General features: G+C 40.3%; 1 protein-coding gene across 1 annotated transcript in view; it reads right to left on the reverse strand.

Annotated features, from left to right (window-relative positions):
- Positions 1 to 24,118, reverse strand: part of LOC126091996 (frequenin-1) — a 282,981-nt gene that overhangs the window by 75,934 nt on the left and 182,929 nt on the right. Inside the window, exon 2 of the mRNA XM_049907372.1 lies at positions 23,358 to 23,382. Coding sequence (XP_049763329.1) covers positions 23,358 to 23,382 — 25 coding nt within the window. The remainder of the gene's footprint in view (positions 1 to 23,357; positions 23,383 to 24,118) is intronic.

Here is a 24,118-nt window from a genome sequence, read left to right on the forward strand (position 1 = left end):
ATCATCTGCTGATTCCACTGACGCAATACATTCCTTTTGAAAATATATCACAAGGTTCTGTAAAAACGCTGAATACATTGCCCCATTTTTACTTTCATGATGTGAGGCTCGGCAGCAACTAAAGATAACTGATGATCATAGTAGGACAATAGGTTTCATTGGGGAACAGCTAATTTGGCTAATTCCAAAATTCTGTTACATATGAACAAAGGATGCTGTTGCGTAATATTCACATTTAGGTAAAGGATTGTTGTGGAAGATAGCATTTTTCAGCAGATGCTGGAATATTCACAAATATAACTGCAATCCAAACAAATGTTCTGAATTACTACTACTAAGAAATAAATCGTAGTGTTAAATTCTACAGAACTTACAAAATATGAGACTCGCGAAATCTAAGAGCTGTCATGGAATCAGCACGATAATTTCCTCAAGATGAGACACGTTATATATAAATTCTCAGCCTGTTTCAATTTCCTATTAATTTTACTGTATTTATTCTGTTGAGATTCAGACAGTTTGAGGATACAACAGGGAACTCAAGTGTAGTTTCTGCCCCATTAGTAGACATCAAAACACACTTCATATCCATCACAACGTCCTTGTACGTTGATAATCGTATGAAGGAAGAGAGAGATACCTTTCAGGCAACGTGATTCTAGTATTGTATGCGTTTTAATATGTAGTACAATGATATCACACCCGTTAGACTCATGGGGAAAGTGATGTCCTTAGATACATGTGTGGAAACCAAGCACCATTTGCCTGAGGCGGTTACCGTTAAGGCAGGTCATTAAGGCCTATAATGCTTTCATTTTTATCATATTAAATGTACATTGGCATCAGAGCATAAACTTGCGGGATGACAGTCACGTGAGTCTTCGATCAGTTATTTCTAAATTGCAAAACTATGAAGAAATGTTTTATTGTTAGTATTAACCTTTCGCATAGCTATAAAACCTAACAGCACAAGTGAACTTTGGGTCCAGATGCCTGGAATCATCTTCAGCCATTAAAGTCGTCATATTTAACTCGAAAAATCCCAAGTTTGATTTCTGGAGTACTGGTGCTACACTGAAGGGAAGCTCAGATTTTTCAGACTCCAAAGATGTGTAACGTCACGAATGCTTGTACATTCCTTATGAGTAAGACCACCGCCGATATCCTACTCAATAATTTTCCAATGCAGAAAGTGTGTCTAATTAAAAGTACAATTGTAAACCAGCTGTAAATGATATGGGTACGCGTCGTGGATGGTTGCATGCCGACATCCAATTGTCAACAAAAATACAATAGGCACAGGTTTAGCTAGATATGTTTATGTTCTGGCCGCTCTTGTTGCTTTCTCTGGATAGTAAAAATTTATTTTTTTGTGCTACCATAGCGTAGAAGTTTGGATAACATTTATTGACAGTTTTGACGTCTTTACTGGATAGCGAAAGTTGAATTTTTGGTGCAATGATAGCGGCTAAGTTAGTCTACTAACTTTTCCGCTAAGCTTTATTTGTGTTAGTAGTGGAATAATTTCAGATGAATTTGGATGGTGACATTAGAGCAAAAGTGTTATTCTTTGCATCAATAAGATCTAGTTTTACGGTTACTCATTACAAATGTCGACATTTCAGTTAATAACGCAACAGGCAATAGCAGCATCAACGAGTACGTCTCGACTCATCTTACAGGAAGATGCTGAGTATGGAAATTGAAACTGAGTATTGAAATTGTGTCGTGAATTGTTTGAGGACAGTGAAGCCTACAAGACCATTGTCCATTAAGGAAAGGCCCCGGACTCGATTCCTCGTCCATAGCTCTCTTTTAACTTGCCAGGAATGATTTAAGCAGTGAATTTTGTTGAGTTTAAGTTAGAATTGTGTGCCTATTCAGGAAATGAATCGGTATCTCTGCTTTTCGGAGGTAGTGCGCTACCAGCTGCGAATTCCGCACGCGGTACTATATCTTTGTTTCACGCTGCACTTAGTAGTATAACGCGCAGAAGTTAAATTCTTAAGACAGTTTTGATCCTAATTGTATCACGCGTTTGATACTGAAGAAGGCCAATCAACAATTTAGTTTCAACACCTGTCCCACTTTTTTATAGAAAAAGACTTCTCCACAGTTTTACAAATATTTCAAGAATGAGCAGCACGCATGAGATTACACCTGTTCTCCGAAGGGATGCTAGTCCAAGTAAGTTCAAGAATACTCAGCACTTTATCATGAAGAGTAAGAGAGAAAAACTACATGATTAAAGACATTATTTCTTCTTATCCAGATCACGGGTGTTGTAAATAGATATTCTTTTCTTTCCTCTCTGGTTCATGTAGCTCTTCATGATTGATGGATGAGATTTCTCTGCTAATTCGTAGTGACTATGATAAACTAGCTACCTTAGTGGCACATACTGTTCAAAGTAATTACGTAAAAAACAAACATGCGCAACCTGACAGTAGCGAAGATGTGTAAATGACAGCAAAGTAAGCGATAATGATCTTTCAATTATTTCGATACGTTATTTTTCGCGCTTTAAATTCAATGGAAAGAATATCTCTGTATCTATCTGATAATTGAAACTCTACGTGAATGCATCTGATATTCATTTCATCGCCTCATGCAAATTCACTACATCCGGACGTATGCAAAACATTGGCATCCCTGATCTGACATCACAATGCACTAGGCAGGCGCTGGGGGACGCGTGACGGTGAAATCATAATCACAAATCCACGAACGGAGCGTAGTAAACGCATTCGAATATGATTCGTTACTCTCGAAATGATTGTGTTACACGGATTTCTGCGTATCAGATCGATGACGAAGAACTCATTGGCACATTATGATTATTATGCCATTGTTAAACCACTACATAAAAATGGGATACGTCTGATGTCAACAACTACTACCCAATCTCTCTTCTGACTGCCTTATCCAAAATTCTTGAAAAAGTTGTGTATTGTACAGTAGCTTCAGACTTTTATAAAAATAAAGTTTTAACAAAATGTCAGTTTGGTTTCCAGAAAGGTTTTTCAACGGAAAATGCTATATATACTTTCACTAATGAAATATTAAATGCTCTGAGTAACCGGAAGTTACCCACTGGGATTTTTTGTGATCTCTCATAGGCTTTTGATTGTGTACATCATGGAATACTTCTAGATAAGCTCAACTACTGTGGTATGAATGAGACAGCGCTCAAATGGTTTAAATCATACCTAACTGGAAGAGTGCAGAAAGTTGAAATAAGCAGTTCACATAATATACAAAAAAACTGGTGATTTCTCAAACTGGAGAACAATCAAGAATTGGGTGCCGCAAGGTTCGGTCTTGGGTCCTCTGCTGTTCTTAATATATATTAATGGCTTTCCATTCTATATTCACGAAGATGCAAAGCTAATACTTTTTGCGGATGATACAAGAATAGCTATCACACCCAACAGGAAAGAATTAACTGGTGAAATTGTAAACGATGTTTTTCAGAAAATTATTAAGTGGTTCTCTGCAAATGGGCTCTCATTAAACTTTGACAAAACACAGTACATACAGTTTCACACAGTAAATGGAATGACACCATTAATAAATATAGACTTTGATCAGAAATCGGTAGCTAAGGTAGAATATTCAAAATTTCTAGGTGTAAGCATTGATGAGGGGTTGGACTGGCAAAAACACTGAACATCTGCTGAAACCTTTGAGTTCAGCAACATATGCTATTAGGGTCGTTGCAAATTGTCGCGATATACATCTCAGTAAATTAGCTTACCACACCGATTTTAATTCTCTGCTTTCGTATGGCATCATATTCTGGGGTAACTCATCATTGAGTAAAAGAGTTTTCATTGCACAAAAGCGTGTAATCAGAATAATTGCTGAAGCTCATCCAAGATCATCCTGCAGACACTTATTTAAGGAGTTAGAGATCTTCACTGTAGCCTCACAATATATGTATTCACTTATGAAATTTGTTATTAACAATCCAACGAATTCAAAAGTAATAGCAATGTACATGGCTACAACACTAGGGGAAAGGATGATCTTCACTACTCAAGGCTAAATCTAACTTTGGCTCAGAAGAGGGTAAATTATGCTGCCACAAAAGTCTTTGGTCACTTACCTAATAGCATCAAAAGTCTGACAGATAGCCATAAAGCATTTAAAAGGAAATTAAAAGAATTTCTTAATGATAACTCCTTCTACTCATTAGATGAGTTTTTGGATATAGTAAGTGGGTAATTTCCCCAAACCCCACGAAAAAATATATATATATTGTGTCATGTAATATTTTGTGTAATGTAATATCTTGTATAGACACCTTTTATTAACCTGACACGTTCCTCATAATTACGAAGTGTCGTATTCATGATCTACGGGACAAGTACTAATCTAATCTAATCTACTGACGGGAAGTGAAGTGCATCGTTGAAATCAATACACAATTTCAGCGATTTTTGTTTTCCTGTTGCATTATTTGCGCCAGTTGCAATATAATACTCATTTTTTAAAAATGTGTCACCGAAAGACAAGACCTTCCATTGTTTTCAGATGCTAAAAATATTAACTTTTATCGATTATTTACAATCGTCAGAGTATTAACACTGCTTCCACTGGTTTCGACAGCTACCATCATTATCAAATAACGAATAACACAACAGTGAAAGGTCACGATAGCAGCATTGCCATACAGTAAGTTATAACTACTTCCAGAAATAATAGGAAATAAAATTTTGTAATATGTATTAGAAGTGAAGTAAGAAGTCATTTCCCTTCTCTGCCCATAAAAGTTATTTCATTATAAAAGAGTTTTTCCCATTCGTGAAATGCGAAGCAGCCCAACACAACACGAACTGAATGTATGACTAGCAACTATCATTCTTTGTTTCGATTTTACCTGTGTCCTCAGACTGTCTGAACTGAAACTAACCGACCCATTTCAGAGTTTCAATTCCTTGTACATGATTACTTTTGTTTCATCAAACTCATCTCACGGTCGTTTGTGAATTAACAGATTGTTTTGTACGGGATATTTCTATCCTTAGCGAAGACCCAAAAAAATTTCTTTCTTCTCCTCATATGGACACAAAAGTACCTAACCCCATCAAAAGGGAAGTTTTTGATAATCCCAGTAAATATTTATTAAGACCTAATTGTCAAAGAGAGATGCACAAATATTTACTCACTAGTTTTGTCATTATCTCTTCAGTTTACCAGAAGAAAATATCATAACATTATGAGTGTTAGAAATTTGTCAGCTGCTATCGGTTTCAGTAATCTGGACTTGAAACTACGGTGCTGCATATTCTCTCCTCTTAAAATTACGAAGTCTCTTAAGCCAGAGAGAAATATTTTCCTGCCGTTGTGTACCCGTGGCAATACATTGCCAACCAGTGAGCCACAGGTGTGAAGGCAGTGGACGTGTGTTCGCGTAGAAAAGAGATTTCATCGCCTTTCGTCCATCCGGCAGCAACAGGAGGGTATCTTTTAAACGTACACCGTCGTCTTTCTGTGTCACTATTTACGATTTGAGCCTCACTCTATCTATATAGGTCTCGGCTTTTTTACTACGTCTCTGTACTAAATTTAATAAGAAAGAAATTCAACCTGTTCTACTGCATATCCCAGCTTTCTTAGATTACAACCAGGAGATGCTTATTACAATGTTGCAAAATTCAAGACGCATTTACAGCCACTGTATAGATGTTATATTATAATAGTCGTTCAAGTTTATGATTGGCTATTCCTTTAGACAGAAAACGTTACTGATAACACTTGACATTAAAGACAGGACACAAGTATTTCCTGCGAAAATCATGTACCCATCTTCTTTTGGTGACGCAGGATGTATATGAATTTTATCACATTATATTGGGAATGTTTTTTAGTAGGTTTGTTTTAGTCCTGGTGGTGTAGTGGCAATGAATGTGCCTGCATAGCGAAAGTTCGCAGAATCGAATCCCTGTCAAGTAGCTTTTAGACAGGGCCGGCCAAACGCTGCACAGTGTGCAGACGTGCGGAAGTGCTCCACATCTGCGACAGCGAGCGACAGCGACATCTATTATTAGACATGTGTCCTAAATGAACGGCGGCGGCTCCACTTCCCTGTTTATGTGGTACAAGCAAGAGCGCAACATAACCAGTCTCGTTTACCCCTGGTGACCGTAACCTTAACAGAGAAGTACTGAGAAATGGCAGGTTCTGTGAAAAAGCAAAGGACGGGAGAACTATGTTCTCAGTCGTTTAAAAATTACTGGGAACTGCAATTCTTTTTTGTAGCCGTTCTCGAAAACTCACAGCGTTTGCTGTGCTGCCGAATAATAGGCAGCCAGCGTAAATTTTCAATTGAAAGACACTACAATACAATCACAAAGACGAGTGTAGTGTATCAATAGTGAAGAACGGCAAGCAAAATTAAATGTCCTTAATAAAATGTATCAGACACATCAACTCGATTTTACTGTACGTCAAAGTAACTGATACTTCTTGAACTCTTAGGTTGGTTGGTTGGTTGTTTGTGGGAAGAGACCAAACAGCTAGGTCATCGGTCTCATCGGATTACTGAAGGATGGGGAAGGAAGTCGGCCGTGCCCTTTCAAAGGAACCATCCCAGCATTTGCCTGGAGCGATTTAGGTAAATCACGGAAAACCTAAATCAGGATGGCCGGACGCGGGATTGAACCGTCGTCCTCCCGAATGCGAGTCCAGTGTGCTACCACGGCGCCACCTCGCTCGGTTGAACTCTTAGTTTCTTGTGTTACATTCATGTCAATTTTACTGTACGCTGTACAATGTACTGTTTTCAATTTTCCAGAATGATAACCACACTAAATCTTCTCTGCGAGCAAGTTTTAAAATCGCATTAAGAATTGCACAATCTGGGAAACCCTTTTCCGAAGGGGAGTTTGTGAAAGGGTGTCTGATTGATGCTGCAGAACTTGTGTGTCCCACGAACGTTAGCAGGTTTCAAGAAATCAGTCTATCCAAACAAACAGTGACAAGACGTATCAGTGCTATGGCGGGCGATGTGCACAGGCAGCTAATAAATAAGGCTAAAGACTTTGTTGCTTTCTTTGTTGCGCTCGATGAAGCAACAGATCTTACAGATACAGCCCAGGTTGTGACATACATACGAGGTGACGATAACGCACTTTGTGTAACACAGGACGTTTTGGATTTAGTACCTTTGAAAGGTACTACTACAGGTGCGGAGCGGACGTACTTCAAGCTGTCGAGCAAGCGAGTGATGGTGTCGGTATGGACTGGAATCGGTTACTCTCAGTGACCACAGATGGTGCACCATCAATGCAAGGCCATCAGAGAGGACTCACAGCACGGATGCGCAAAAAGCTAGGGCGCAAGACGTTGTATGGAATTCACTGCATTCTGCATCGAGAGGCGCTTTGTGCAATACCAGTAACGTTAGCAAACGTCATGCAAATTGTTGTGCGTACTGTAAACTATCTGAAGACACATGGGCTTACGCATCGCCAGTTTCGGCGGTTCTTGGAGGAATTAGGAGCGGAGTACGGCGACATACCTTACTATACCGAAGTACGCTGGATCAGTCAAGGTAAAATGCTGAAAATATTTTTTGATTTACGTTTGGTCATAGTAACATTCTTACATGAGAAGGGAAAAAGTGAACCTATGTTGGAAGACCCTTGTTGGATATCAGACCTTGCATTTCTCGTGGACATTACGTCTCACATGAACAGCCTGAACGTCAGTTTGCAAGGTGAAAATTAATTTCTGACATGTTGGAGAAAGTAAATGCGTTTGAAAGGAAGCTTGCGCTTTGGGAGAGCCAGCTATTGACAGAAAACACTGCACATCTCCCGACTCTTGGACTGGTCCATGAAAGTGCTAGATTTCAAGAATACGTGTTAATAATTGTAAAAATTAAGGAACAATTTCGAGCACGATTTGCAGATGTTACGAGTTTGTCTCCTATCATTCGCCTCTTGCTCGATTGTTCTCGTCGTCAGTTGAAGATGATCCGAATGATCTACAGATGGAACTGATCGACCTACAGTGCAATACAAGAGTGAAGGACAAGTTCTTTGCAGTGCGAAGTACAAAAGAATACTACGAAAATTTTTCACGACAAGAATTTCCAGGCCTGCACCGAGAAGCCAAGGGAGTTATGTCCATATTCGGGTCGACATATGTTTGTGAAAGATTTTTCTTAGTGATGAAAATGAATAAATCAAGGTTTCGATCGAGCATAAGTGATGAAAATCTTCTCAACTGCTTGCGTTTGTCAATGGCCGTGATTTTGTGCTCGATATTAACTATATCATTTCTCATGACCAATGATAAACGTCTTTGGATTTATTCTGTTCATAATTAAAAATTATTGTTTACTAACTGTGCATTATAGCCTCATTCTGCTCCATGTTACATTGGTCATTAAACCGATTTTTCCAATGTGTACTTACTCTTAGTTACTTTTTTTGTTTTGATGTGTGGAAGTTATGTTGAAGAAAGAAACAAAGCCAAACAGATAATTGCAGCATCCAAGAAGAGATCTTGGGAAGACTTTGGAAACAGGTTGGAGACTATGGGTCAAGCTGCTGGAAAACCATTCTGGAGTGTAATTAGCAGTCTTCGAAAGGGAGGTAAGAAGGAAATGACAAGTATTTTGGACAGGTCAGGAAAACTGCTGGTGAATCCTGTGGATGCCTTGGGCAGATGGAGGGAATATTTTGAAGAGTTGCTCAATGTAGGTGAAAATACGATCAGTAATGTTTCAGAGTTCGAGGTAGAATGGGATAGGAATGATAATAGAAATAACATCACATTTGAGGAAGTGGAGAAAATGGTCAATGGATTGCAGTGCAATAAAGCAGCTGGGGTGGATGAAATTAAGGCGGAACGCATCAAATACAGTGGAATGTCAGGTCTTAAATGGCTACACAGGATAATTGAAATGGCCTGGGAGTCGGGACAGGTTCCATCAAACTGGACAAAAGCAGTAATCACACCAATCTTTAAACAAGGAAACAGAAAAGATTTTAACAGCTACAGAGGTATCACTTTAATCAGCGTTGTGGGTAAAATCTTCGCAGGTATTGTTGAAAGGAGAGTGCGAGTAATAGTTGAGGACCAATTGGATGAAACTCAGTGTGGGTTTAGGCCTCTTAGAGGTTGTCAGGACCAGGTCTTTAGCTTACGGCAAATAATGGAGAAGTGTTATGAGAGGAACAGGGAATTGTATCTATGCTTTATAGATCTAGAAAAGGCATATGACCGGGTTCCTAGGAGGAAGTTATTGTCTGTTCTACGAGATTATGGAATAGGAGGCAAACTTTTGCAAGCAATTAAAGGGCTTCACATGGATAGTCAGGCAGCAGTTAGAGTTGACGGTAAATTGAGTTCATGGTTCAGAGTAGTTTCAAGGGGAAAGACAATGCTGCAACCTGTCTCCACTGTTGTTCATATTATTTATGGATCATATGTTGAAAACAATAAACTGGCTGGGTCAGTTTAAGATATGTGAACACAAAATAAGCAGTATTGCATATGCGGATGACTTAGTTGTGATGGCAGATTCGATTGAAAGTTTGCAAAGTAATATTTCAGAGCTAGATCAGAAATGTAAGCACTGTGATATGAAGATTAGCATCTGCAAAACGAAAGTAGTGTCAGTGAGTAAGAAATATAAACGGACTGAGTGCCAAATAGGAGGAACAAAGTTAGAACAGGTGGACGGTTTCAAGTACTTAGGATGCATATTCTCACAGGATGGCAACATAGTGAAAGAACTGGAAGCGAGGTGTAACAAAGCTAATGCAGTGAGCGCTCAGCTACGATCTACTCTCTTCTGCAAGAAGGAAGTCAGTACCAAGACTAAGTTATCTGTGCACCGTTCAATCTTTCGACCAACTTTGTTATATGGGAGCGAAAGCTGGGTGAATTCAGGTTACCTTATCAACAAGGTTGAGGTTACGGATATGAAAGTAGCTAGGATGATTGCAGGTACTAGTAGATAGGAACAATGGCAGGAGGGTAGCATCTGCAAAACGAAAGTAATGTCAGTGGGTAAGAAATATAAACGGATTGAGTGCCAAATAGGAGGAACAAAGTTAGAACAGGTGGGCGGTTTCAAGTACTTAGGATGCATATTCTCACAGGATGGCAACATAGTGAAAGAACTGGAAGCGAGGTGTAACAAAGCTAATGCAGTGAGCGCTCAGCTACGATCTACTCTCTTCTGCAAGAAGGAAGTCAGTACCAAGACTAAGTTATCTGTGCACCGTTCAATCTTTCGACCAACTTTGTTATATGGGAGCGAAAGCTGGGTGAATTCAGGTTACCTTATCAACAAGGTTGAGGTTACGGATATGAAAGTAGCTAGGATGATTGCAGGTACTAGTAGATAGGAACAATGGCAGGAGGGTAGCATCTGCAAAACGAAAGTAATGTCAGTGGGTAAGAAATATAAACGGATTGAGTGCCAAATAGGAGGAACAAAGTTAGAACAGGTGGACGGTTTCAAGTACTTAGGATGCATACTCTCACAGGATGGCAACATAGTGAAAGAACTGGAAGCGAGGTGTAGCAAAGCTACTGCAGTGAGCGCTCAGCTACGATCTACTCTCTTCTGCAAGAAGGAAGTCAGTACCAAGACTAAGTTATCTGTGCACCGTTCAATCTTTCGACCAACTTTGTTATATAGGAGCGAAAGCTGGGTGAATTCAGGTTACATTATCAACAAGGTTGAGGTTACGGATATGAAAGTAGCTAGGATTATTGCAGGTACTAGTAGATAGGAACAATGGCAGGAGGGTGTCCACAATGAGGAAATCAAAGAAAAACTGGGAATGAACTCTATAGATGTAGCAGTCAGGGCAAACAGGCTTAGATGGTGGGGTCATGTTACACGCATGGGAGAAGCAAGTTTACCCAAGAGACTCATGGTTTCAGCAGTAGAGGGTAGGAGGAGTCGGGGCAGACGAAGGAGATGGTACCTGGATTCGGTTAAGAATGATTTTGAACATCAGAAGAGGCACCAATGTTGGCACTGAATAGGGGATCATGGAGGAATTTTATAAGGGGGCTATGCTCCAGACTGAACGCTGAAAGGCATAATCAGTCTTAAATGATGATGATGATGATGATGATGTGTGAAGGGTTACGCTCAGCTGAAGTCGATAAAACATTCATCTAATTGTCGGTTATTATGCAGATTTCAGACGGAACTGATGAATGATATAGCAAAAATGGTATTGAAATAACAGGTATCATCGAGAGGTCTGCGGTTATCATTCTGTTCAGAGGTCAGCGAGACAGATATTATGCGGGTGTAACTGAGGGCACCGAGAATTAGTTACAGGAAACTTTGCATTAGTTTAATGTTTTTTTGAAATCACGAAAAAGGTTCGTTGGAAGTCGCTAAGTGCTCTCTTTCTTAAATACTAGATCAAAAACATTACGCGTATTTACGTTCCTTCCGTCAAACTGCCTTAATAAAAACCCACGGTTGTTAACTGTATTACTTGTCTTACCGGGTTAAACTGTTAACATAAATGTAGACGTCTCAATGAGTAGACTGCGACAGTATTTTAAATGTTTAATACGCGAATACCTTCCCATGGTTGCTTGCAAGCTGTGGAAAGAGCATAGAATGCGCCGGTACAGAGTATCCCAGCAAGTGGATAAAGCTACATCTGTGCGTAGAAACATGCACTACATGAACGCTGACGGCTGCGGCGTGCACGCTGTGACCCGGAAGTTGCACACGTGCAGGAGTATCGCACGCGTGCAGAATTTCTGGCCGGCCCTGCTTTTAGAAGACGATTTCTATTGTCAATTAGACACATACAGTTTCTTCATCCAATTTTTAAATACCTGCGTCCATCGTCAGTAGCAAGGATATTACGCCAACATGCGAACACGTATGTACAGTAATTAAAATGCTGCCACCCGCTCCCCTAAAAAAATCACCGCGTTTTCTGGGCAGGACGAATTACTTCACAAAATTTATCCAGCAAGCAGTGCAAAACGCCAAACTATTAGCTGCGTAAAAAGCGCATTAAATTTGTATGACCTGTCAAAAGGCTTTCCAACGCCGTAGTGATTGTCTCAAAGCAGAGCAGCGCCTGATACAGCATACAGAGGCCATCATTTCAGACGCACGACGGATGCGTTCTAGTATGCGACTGCTGGAGTTTTGTCCCACAGAATTCTTGGATGGCTCTGAACGGCCAATTGCCAGTAACTCCAAAACATGATCAGTGGCGCAAATTCCCTATACTCACGTTGACAAGGAGAATTTAACAATAATTCACAGCATCAAGGAGTTTCATAAGGAGTGCGTGTAATAAATTCAGTCTCTAGATTAATTGGGAACATTCTAAAGGTGAGAATTGCATCGAAGATTAAGAACGAAGAACAGATTGTGTTCCATTCCAGACATACATATTTTTCCTAAATCAGCTCCTGAAAAAAAGACTGACCAGAAATTTAGAGATCCATATGGTTTTCACTGATCTTAAGAAAGCTTGTGAAGCATTCCCTTTCTGTAAACTATGGGCTGCAATGATATAAAACGGAGTGTGTTTTTCTATGTTCAATCTAATATGGCTTCATATAGTGGTACAACTTATAAAAATAAAAAAGGTATGACAATATCTGGAAAGTTTTCAGAGACCAAAGTGTTGCGAGAAGGATGCACCATGTTGTTGTTGTTGTGGTGGTCTTCAGTCCTGAGACTGGTTTGATGCAGCTCTCCATGCTACTCTATCCTGTGCAAGCTTCTCAATCTTCCAGTACCTACTGCAGCCTACATCCTTCTGAATCTGCTTAGTGTATTCATCTCTTGGTCTCCCTCTACGATTTTTACCCGCCACTCTGCCCTCCAGTACTAAATTGGTGATCCCTTGATGCCTCAGAACATGTCCTACCACCCGATCCCTTCTTCTAGTCAAGTTGTACAACAAACTCCTCTTCTCCCCAATTCTATTCAATAGCTCCTCATTAGTTACGTGATCTACCCATCTAATCTTGAGTATTCTTCTGTAGCACCACATTTCGAAAGCTTCTATTCTCTTCTTGTCTAAACTGCTTATCGTCCATGTTTTTCTTCCATACATGGCTACACTCCATACAAATACTTTCAGAAACGACTTCCTGACACTTAAATCAATACTCGATGTTAACAAATTTTCCTGAATTATTTAAAATATAACTGACTTCTGTCTAAAGTTTATGCAAACTATACTGTCGTAGTATGGATGTATGTCTGTAAATGATGACAAGCTATTCATTTTCCATTTTGCTGATAACCAATAGTTTTTGCAGAGTATGAGAATGACATCAACTGACTGGTTGAAAAGTTGTACAAAGAATATCAGAAATGAGATTAATTAGACTAATTTAGTGACAAGAGAATATTTTTTGGAGGGGTGGGTGAAGAACTAACAGATTACCCACAGTAAGGTTTGTGGATTCTTATACAGTGCGGTGACAAAAATCATGGGTTAGCGATATGTCCATATAAAGATGGTAGTAGTATCACGTACACGATATACGATATACAAGGCCGTTGCATTTCCAGGGCTGTCATTTCTACTCAGGTGATTCATGTGAAAAGGTTTCCGGAGCGATTGAGTCTGCATGGAAAGAATAAACATTTTCCGAACGTGGAATGGTAGTTGGAGGTAGACGCGTGGGACATTTCATTTCAGAAGTCGTTACAGAATTCCATATTTAGCGAGTCACATTGCCAGGAGTGGGCCGAGAATACCAAATTTCTGTCATTAATTCTCACCGCTGTGAACCCAGTGGCTGATGGCCTTCACTTAACGACCGAGAGAGCAGCATTTGAGTAAGGTTATCAGCACTAACACAGTAGTTATATTGCGTGAAATAACTGCAGAAATCAATGTTGGACGTACGACGAACGTATCCGTTAGGACAGCAAGGTGAAATTTGGCGAAAATGGGCTATGGCAGCAGACAAGCGACGCGAGTACCTTTGAAAAAAGCACGGCATCGCCTGCAGCGCCTCTCCTGGGTTCGTGACCTTATTGGTTGGACCCTAGACGACTGGAGAACAGTCCCCTTGTCAGTTGAGTCCCGATTTTAGTTTGTAAGAGTTGATGGTAGGGTTCCAGACTGGCGCAGACCCCACGAAGCCATGAACCCAGGTTGTTAACAAAATGCGCAAGCTGGTGAAGGCTCCATAATGGTGTGGGCTGTATTTACATGGAGTAGATTAAGTGGTCCAGCTGAACCAATCACTGACTTGAAATGGTAATGTTCGGCTACTTGGAGACCATTTTCAGCTATTCAACGATGGCATTTTAATGGCTGTCAATGCGCTATATCAGTGGGTCACAACCGTTCGCTATTCCTTTGATGAAAATTCTGGACAATTCGAGTGACGACATGAATCCCATCGAATATTTGACACAGTGGAAAGGTCATATCGTGCCCAAAATCCTTCATCGGCAGCAATTTGGCAGTTATGAACGGCTAGGGAGGCAGCATGGCTCACTATTTCTGTTGGGAAATTCCAAAAACATAATGAGTCCACACCACGTCGAATTGCTGCACTATGGTTGGGTAAAGGAGTTCCGATACGATCATAGGAGCTGTCCCAAGACATATGTCACCTCAGTCTAGATGTTTGCGAGTCATTATTAACAAGATGGGTAGCGTAAATGTGAAATTAAGGACTGCGCTGGCGAAGGTAGGCAAGCAACCGAAAAATTAGATCGAACTTCATGGAGCAAACATATTAGATCAGAGACTGAGACACTTAAAATGGCCGAGCGGTTCTAGGCGCTACAGTCTGGAACCGCGCGACCGCGACGGTCGCAGGTTCGAGTCCTGCCTCGGGCATGGGTGTGTGTGATGCCCTTAGGTTAGTTATGTTTAAGTAGTTCTAAGTTCTAGGGGACTGATGACCACAGCAGTTAAGTCCCATAGTGCTCAGAGCCATTTGAACACTTAAAACAACTTCAGAATATATAGCAACGTAGGTAAGGCAGTCGTTATCCGAAGATTGATTTGAGCACCGTAGTGCTTTACTAGACGTGGTCCTGGAGTGACGTTACCTTCCTTCAATTTTTGAACTGGCTCACCTCAGTCAGTTGGACATACAGTTTAGCAAGTATTCGGAACCACAGCGCAACTCGGCATTTTTCACATTAAGAAACATTTTCAGAAGTTAAAGAAATGGTAAGTGACCGATAAGAGTCCTAGGATTCATTGTGGATCGAGGCCGACAGCTTTGGATTTGTAGTCAGACACTTCACAGTCAGCCACCGTAGTAGAAGCTTGGAAAATAACTGAACGAATTAAGGGCAACTTATTGTCAATGGAGATGGGATTTTCCCCCTTTTTCTGTAGTTTGACGCTGCGGGATGAAATTAAAACTGACGAAATGCGTAAGACAATGAACATGGGCATCACTGTAATGGCTAGAATCAAAAAACGAATGATACTGTTTCATTGAGGTCAGATGGCCTAATAAGACGATGGAATGGATTTCAACTAATAGGAGAAGAAGACGCCCGAAAACATGGGGGCTAGAAGTATTATGTAAGATAGGAATTTTTCGGGTGAAAGATTGCGAAGATAGACTTTGAAACCTAGGATGCAAGGTAATGTTACTATGTTGTGTTAAATCGCAGAAAAAAGCTCCTCGTGTATTTGTAGTAAATTACAATGTTTAACCGACCAAAACCTTTAATATCAATTTTTAGGCCTCGACCTAAGCTCCTGGAAGACAGCACAGTGTCTACAACGGCAAGAGGGAAGGGAGGGTGAGGGAGCGTAGTTTTTGAGCAGACAAATACACGAAATTCTTTTTCGTCCCTCCATCCAACATTCCCACGCACACGCCCTGTCCCACCTTCCCAGTGGCCTTTACGCTGAATTCTATAGCCAGGGAACGATTTATTTCGCTCCCTATCAGCAGTTGCAACAAATCGTGGAACAGTTCACGCTGACAGCGCGCGAGGTAGCTACTGCGTCAGCCTGCGACCTAGTTCGGCACAAAGTTTTGTTTGCGGCGCAGTCGGAGTGGCCGGAGCACTTACCTAAGCAAGCAGATCCGTCATATCGCAACTATTTGCGACACGCCACAGCTCAGCGCCACGAGAGGCATCTTCACGTTAGGCGCTAAAGACTCCGAATGCTTGGTCGTCAACGCCCCGCTCTTGCCCGGCGTTTCCAGCTGCTTGATTCATCGTATTGCGGGATGACGTGCTTGGAGGCGTTACTCCAGCGGCACTAACACTGGTGCAGTATCGAGGTTGAAACTGACCGTGCGTGCCGTTCTTGTCGTGGCTGCTCCTTTAACGAGACAGTCCAGCACAACATTTCTCCCCGTGGCCACACCCAGACCACCTGTGGGGGAGAGTGTGAATCGATTGTGCCGGCCTGTTTAACGGGTCTATGTGGTTTCAGGCGGTTAACGGTCTGTCTATCTCCCCCTCCGTAGCAAGGACACCGTCAATGACAAACTTTGCTACCATATGTCCCATCGACGGAAAACCACGCTCGCTGGTGTCTGAGAACGGTCAACAGGTCACAGGTGGAGGCTTTGAGTCGCCCCAGTCACACTGAGCACCGCCGCCTTCCACCCAGCCACCGACGAAGAGCCGGAGTGGACTGTCAGCAGATTCTTCCCATTCATACGGAAGGCGTTGCTGATGGCGTCGACCGAGGAAGGGCTCCACTGCTTCTCAGGCACGCAGTGGCCCACCACCGTCAGTGGGGACAGTCTGGTCTAAATCTTGTATGATCATCCGAAGTGCGGGGTCCCTGCACGAAGGGCTCCTGTGTATGTGGATGCACGTTCAGTCAGTGACCGAGATGGCCTTAATGGGTGCTTAAGCCACAGTGATGTTAATTGTTAGACAGAGAGGCTGATCAGTAGCTCCTGACTGTTCATTGGACGGGGCATGGCCACGATGCCAGTTGCAAACAACACCCCATCATCGCCTGTGACCGAGGGACCTGACTTACCACCACGCGCCCTCCGTGGCACCCCCTACAGCCTATTGCCTACTACTTCCGTTGTCATTACCTCATTTCCTACCTTCCAAATCTGTAGGGTAGGAAATTCATTTTTGCCGTGAGCTGTTTGGAATTTCTCGTTTGTCGTCGTACTGATGCGACTACAATGATCATGCTTCGTTGCTGGACTTTCTTGGTTCGACCATAGGTTTTCACTCAGTGCATAGGATACGGTGACTATAGCACTGTTTACAGTTTAAATTTCTACATCGGAGGTGGACAGAAAAATCTAGATAGTGACCATCTAAAATCAGGAAACAAGGAAAACCTTAACAGTCCTGTCATCTCCGGGTATTGCAGATGGTAGAGTAGTAAAAGATCTTCGTGAATATACATTGAATTTTTTGGAAACCAGACTCGTCACATTTCTTTAAAAGAATATCGTAACCATATCTAGGGCCGAGGAGGTCATGGGACAGGATCACCAAGACCAGTCTAACGTTGGCGAAATTGTACTGGAAGGTGGTCACTAAAAATGTACGAGCTTCACTGACGTCATCTTTCTTTGAGAAAAGATACGAATCTACAGATTGATTGTCACATCCTTTCGGAAATGACGAACGACGGTTTCTGCGAACTTTCAGAGACCCAGAATATAAATTTACCCTGTATAACGCTATTGCGTTTCAGAAGGTTTATTCAATACACTTACTATGTTCAGCTCAACATTAGCGTCTTTATACCGGTACAGCTAACAGGGGAAAGTCTTCGGCTTTTCAGAATGGTTAGTTGGCTTCCAGCGTACTATTTTGATCAGTATTAACATAGTTCATACTGTAGTTAAATGTTCACACATTGTCGTCACACATCCTAAAATAAATTTCCACTTATGAATAAATAGCAGTGATTCGTCGTGATGCGTTAAGTTTTTGTCAACGGGTAGTAAAATCATTCACCATGGAGTAGCTGAGACAGTGTCGACGGCAGATATACAAAAACTTAGAATTTTATCCCATACATAACACCCTTGTAAATCATTTAAATCAATGTATAACTATTAATTCTTATAAATGAACATTTTATATTTTAATTCGCCAATCATTTGCCTGACTTATTAGTCTCCTACGGCTGTCCCTGTTTTAAGTACTGCTTCTGGACTCCATACCGAACACTACACTGAGTGTAGTCTCTTTTTGCTGTTTTTATCATACTGCTCTTAGCTTTCCATTCTGTTCACACCGACGTTAGACATAATGATTTTTCAGATGAGCTATAATTTAATTTTTTAGATAGAGAAATTGGTTTCAGAGAAAGACAGCGAGAACTGAGGCATCGACTCACTTTTGGGAGGAAGGTCCTGAGGAAAATTTATGGACCGATTAGAGACAGAGAAAATGAGAAGTAGGAAGTTCTGTAAAACGTTGAGAGTTATAGTATCGTTATACAAAATCCAAGACTGCGTAGTTGAGTAAGAGAAAAATATGATACAAAGAGTTAGACAAATCGCTAAAATTGGAAACGACCAACAGCGTGTAACACCTCAAATGCATATCCTCCTATTTCCATCTATTGTACTATATATTTTTTCCTTATTTTGTTACCTGAATATATGACAATTCCGTGCCTTTATATATTGTAATTGTTTTACTATTTGTATATATATTTACGCATCTATGTCGATGTATAATTGGTTTGTTTTGTAAATATTATTTGTATTTTTACGCTGGGTCTTGCCTAGGGAAAACTATGCTATCGAACGAATAAATTGATAGGTCGTGTGCAGAACCAAAGTGTTTAGGATCTTTGGTAGTGTTAACTCTGCCGCGTGGAGCGCGGGCAGAGCAGAGTCTGGCGGGAGTAGGGCGGTGGAGGAGGTGTGTTGTGTGACGCTCCCGCGAGTTGCCGCGCTTTCGGGGTTTCGCAAAATGTAATTGCGCTCGACTTGCGATGATAGTTTCTGACATGATGTCGCGGACGGGAAGCATTAGCTGGCGCACATCAAGAGCCCGTTTCGTCTGGTGACCGTGTCGAGAAGAAGGCGCGCCAACATCCAGCTTCTGCAACAGCGACGGCCGACAATGAGTGACTGTCGCCACCTCCTCGATCGACGACTTCAAACCTTCAATCAACCAACAAGGAAGACTGGTAGCACGTAAAGTTTTAGAACTGTATGTCAGACCTCAGCTTTTCAAACTGTTAAATTTTTCTCACTAAATTACAGCAAAGTAGCATTAACCTTCGTTGCTCATTGTCCCAATTGCATTACCAAGCAGGGTCCCTTCCTTTTCCGGAATGAACCCGAGTGTCGTTGAAATTCAAACGCCAGCATTAAAGTAATATCATTCGATTTCACTCCTTTAATTTCAAAGTTCAGTTAAGGTATTCATAGCTGGCTACAATATTTAGATTACAGAAGCACAAATTAAGAGTGCGAGTTTTGTTACCGTATGTTAACTTACCTGTGACTGCAGCTCAGTTTGTTACGTACTAAATTTTACTATTGTTAATTGTTCAGAATCATTTAATTCAAGTTCAAAGTTAAATCTCTTATTTCTAAATTGCGTAGATACAAGTAGCTTTTGAAATGATTGTTGAGGTAGCCCAAGACTAACCGTATTTTACTGAATTTCGATGTGCTTCAGAAACAAAGCTCACTATTAATTTCAGTCACTAAATTCACTTTCAATTTTCTGGTTTTATTAATTCTTTTGCTAAATTAATTTCCACCAGTTTCATTTGCTTTTTTCCTTTCATTTAGATGTAACCCTTTCCTCCCTATTTACCGACAGATTAACTTCGGTGACGATTGCTTTTCCCAAATTTCCATTAGGTACACGCGGTTTAATTTTTCACTGTCATTAAGGTCGATAAGTGAGGAGGAGGTTACAAGCGGAATTGCTTTGGACTTATATTTGATGGCAGAAGATACGTGGGATGACCAAGCAAATGACAGATACACAAATTAAAAAAAGAAACTTGATATAACTGGAGCAGGATTTCAGGAAACAGAATGGAATAGAGAACCTTAGTCATAACACCCCATAGCTCTCTGGAATTGGTTGCGTTTAAGAAGATGAAGAGCGGGAAGTGTAGTAAATACGCAGTAAAAAATCCAGAAAGAAGCTTTACATTCGGCTTTGCCTTTATTTGACATCGCAGACTAAATAACTATCGTGTCCTTGGAAATGGTTTAGAGGCACAACGAGTGGAGGGTGTAGAAGCGCTCCTCGACTTAGAGAGCTCAGTAACGGAGGCACCATCTGTAATGGGGCATTAGCCTTGAATGCGCTGCCCTAACTGCTCTGGAGGATTACGGAGGGACAGCTTAGAGATGTCCCCACCATCCGGTGTTTGGACACCTGCAACAACAAAGTCCCCACAGTCCGAGGAGATGGTAGTGCGGAACTTCTCTTTAGGATGAAGTCACTTGCCACTACACACTAAAGTCACCACACACTCCTTGAAAGATCTATGTGAAATACCATCATAATTTTTGTTGGTAAATCTTCCAAGACCGCTTACACTTCTATTGTTGTTTTCTTAACACAGACGCATGTGTGGCATCAGATCATATTGAACGTCTCTTTTGAGTTGCAGCAACAATGTAAACAAAGCACAAATTTCCCCAGATTTTTTGTGTCCCGGAATCCACTTAAAGATGTATGCCCCAATTTGTAATACGAGTTTAACCCGCAATTAGCTCTGCAATTTCTGGGAAAAGCTGATTATTCCAGTCTTTATGCCATCGAAGTGTACTGGCCATTACGAAAATTACCACAAAATTTTTGTGTGACTGTTGGAAAAATTTCAAATTTTATTTTAATAATCTCTTAAAATACACCACTTTACTTAGTCTATTACCCAAAGTCTAAATTAACTGCTGTAAGCACAAGAGATAGAGTTGAAGACGGATGACAAACATTAACGACTAACGACCCGATTTCTCTACAGCTGACTAAATTTTTGGCACAAAAATGAGTGATGCACTAAAGAGAGAAATAAAAATTTAATTTAGGAAGTAGCGATAGAGAAAGCAGTGACATAAAAACAACAAGAACTTAATATTTACCTACAATCACACTCTCAACATCTCCTAATACCTCACAGAAAAAGAAATATAGCTAGAAATATACAAAGAAAATGCAGCAGGAAACAAGGGGACGTTTTACTAAAGAAACTGAAAATGGCATTCATAGGCGTTAGTCAATAGCTTACAAATCAATGAGGCACATAACCCAAAAGGAGGAAGGCACTCTTAAAATTAATGTAATAATTTAGAACGATAGGATGAGAATTACAAAAATCGCTGAGGTGACGATCCACCAGCGGGGGGATACTGTTTAAACTAACCGATCAACAGAAACATAGACTTAATCAAAATAAATGAATTAGATGCGGCAATGCTAAAATTGAACAACAGAAAAGCAAGACGAACAGACGAAATAAATGCCGAATTGTATAAATACGGAGGCCTTTCACTGAAGGGAAGTATGCCATACTTCATTAACCTATGATTGGCTGCAGGTAAGGTACTTGACTAGCACAACCTATCTCAAATTTTTCCTTATTCAAGAAAGGCGACAGATGGAACGCAACCAACTACAGAGGAATTAACCTACTTAACACAGGCTACAGAATATACTGCTCTATCTTAAATAATTTAAGCTTACCTCTGATGCAATTCTGCATCAAGAACAAATAGGTTTTAGGAAAGTACGATCAAGCACTAATGGTGGTTTTATAGCGAAACATCTGGTAGAGAAAGGAAAATAATTTAACATGAAGACGCACATAGTATTTGTAGTATATGAAAAAGCTGTGGAAAAAGTCGATAGACACCTGTTGTGGTAGATTATGGAAAAAAGACACTCTCTGCCGCATCTGATTAACTCAGTGAAAGCTCTTTAGAAAGAGACATCTGTAGTCAGCATCTACATAAATGACCTGGTGAGGGCCCGGAAATAAAATGTCACCTATGGCATAAATATCAACAGGGAGAAATCTTTCACTATCCTACTAGACGCAGATGATCTAATAATAATTCAAGTAAATGAAGGTAATCTTCAAAGGGCTATTTATCATCCTAATTTGTTGGGTTCTAAATATAATTTGAATGTCTCCACTAACAAAACAAAGGTTAAGACACTCAAGGGAAAATCGCTTATAAGATCTGAAATTATTATAATAAGTAATGTAATACTGGAACAGGTAAACCACTTTAAGTATTTCAGCTCTTAGATGCGACGAAATTTCGACAGTGAAACGCATAACAAGATTCGGAAATTTAACACAGTCTTTGAAACAGAAGTAAGCTAGGAAGAAACCCTCGAAAGAGACGCAGATGAAGCTTAAAAAGTCATAGAAGTGCCTACTAGTCTTCACAGATCTCAGATCTAAGTTCCCAAGCGAAAGAACATGAGCAATATACAGGCGTACGAAATCATTTTTCACTGTAGTGTTAAAGAGTGCCTCAGAGAGGACTGGTTCAGAAATTAAGACAAAAAATAGATCCAAACAACAACAGATGGTGGGAGAAAGTACACAACCACGACAATAACATCTCAACAATTTCATGAGTATAAAACTAGAGAGATATGAGAGAAGGTTCAGGTGAAATCAACTTTCATGAAGGAAGAAGAAACAAAGGAGATATTCTCCGTTACAGCTTTTGGACTTGCAAAGGCTTTTTCTTCCATACTTTGTGCCTTAACTTTGCAGTCTGACATTGACGTGATGTCTAGGAACATGGAACGTTGGAGTCATCGAATGGCTCTGAGCACTATGGGACTTAACAGCTATTTTCATCAGTCCCCTAGAACTTAGAAATACTTAAACCTAACTAACCTAAGGACATAACACAACACCCAGTCATCACGAGGCAGAGAAAATCCCTGACCCCGCCGGGAATCGAACCCGGGAACCCGGGCGTTGGAGTCATCATTTGTGAATATTGCGCATATACGTTATAAATATTGCACGTTAACTGTGACTGTTACCATGCAATGTAATAATCGCCAATGTTACCCAAGTTGCACGTACTAAAATGCTAGCAACAAGAACTCCACTTATTAAGATCATTTTCAACTGCATCAATAGCTAGAAGAATAGGTATCAATACACAGGCCCCTAAAAATCATTTGAAGATTGACGTTAAACTTCAGGAGCCTGGTATTATACATTATGAAAGCCATCAAGAAAACTTATAACTTACTGCTGTTGTTTTCGTTCAATTTCTTGTAAAGTTGTTGTGCTGCATCCACATTTCACACATGTATCTTTACCATAATAGAAACTTCTACGTCTCACAAGAATAATTCGTGTATTTCGTCGCCTACGCCGCACAAAGCCAAATATTACTAGCCGATAATTTATAAATGTCAGTTTACATGCAACACTTACCATTGTCGAACCTCCTTCTCGGAAACTGTAAGAGAATAAATATACATTAATTATTGTTGTCAGACACTGTTGATAACAGAAAATTGTTCTAAGAGGGAAAAACTCATTTGAATGTTGAAATTAGTTAACTTCGTATTTACCGCTGGAAGGTCGAATTACATTAACTTGAGACACCGAGAGTTATTTTAGATATGAATTTATTATTTTATAGTTATGAGGAAAAGTTTGGAATATGACCAATAATTATTAAACTGTAAGATGTACAGAACAAAAGAATCACCAGACATTCATGCCAACTGTTGCAAACCATTTTCATAAAATTCTAGTATTTAGGGCATTATTTCTAGTTGTTTATTAGATTATTTTACCGTTTTGATCAGGCCAGCTTAACACAACACTGAAATATAATTTAAGCTGAACATGTTCCTGCATATACCGTAGTTTTAGTTTCATAAGGATAGTATATGGTACTAATTTATTTGTACATAATAGAAAATGAGTTACCTGCTAGAACCGAAACGACTGCAACTCTATTTACACACTTAAAAAGCGTCAAAGTTTCACCACAGAGAGTGATAACAAATACTCAGATCAGCATCAGGCATCACATAGTAATTTAGAGCAGCTTATATGACAATAATACAACTATGACGCCAAATAGGATAAAGCCATTTTCTGTCGCTACTGTCAAGTATTAAAATTAATTGCGTTGTCGGTAATAAAATGTAGAAAACACTGTTAATCTTCGTGACTTGACGTGT

Source organism: Schistocerca cancellata, chromosome 1, assembly GCF_023864275.1.
Source record: "Schistocerca cancellata isolate TAMUIC-IGC-003103 chromosome 1, iqSchCanc2.1, whole genome shotgun sequence".
NCBI lineage: Eukaryota > Metazoa > Arthropoda > Insecta > Orthoptera > Acrididae > Schistocerca > Schistocerca cancellata.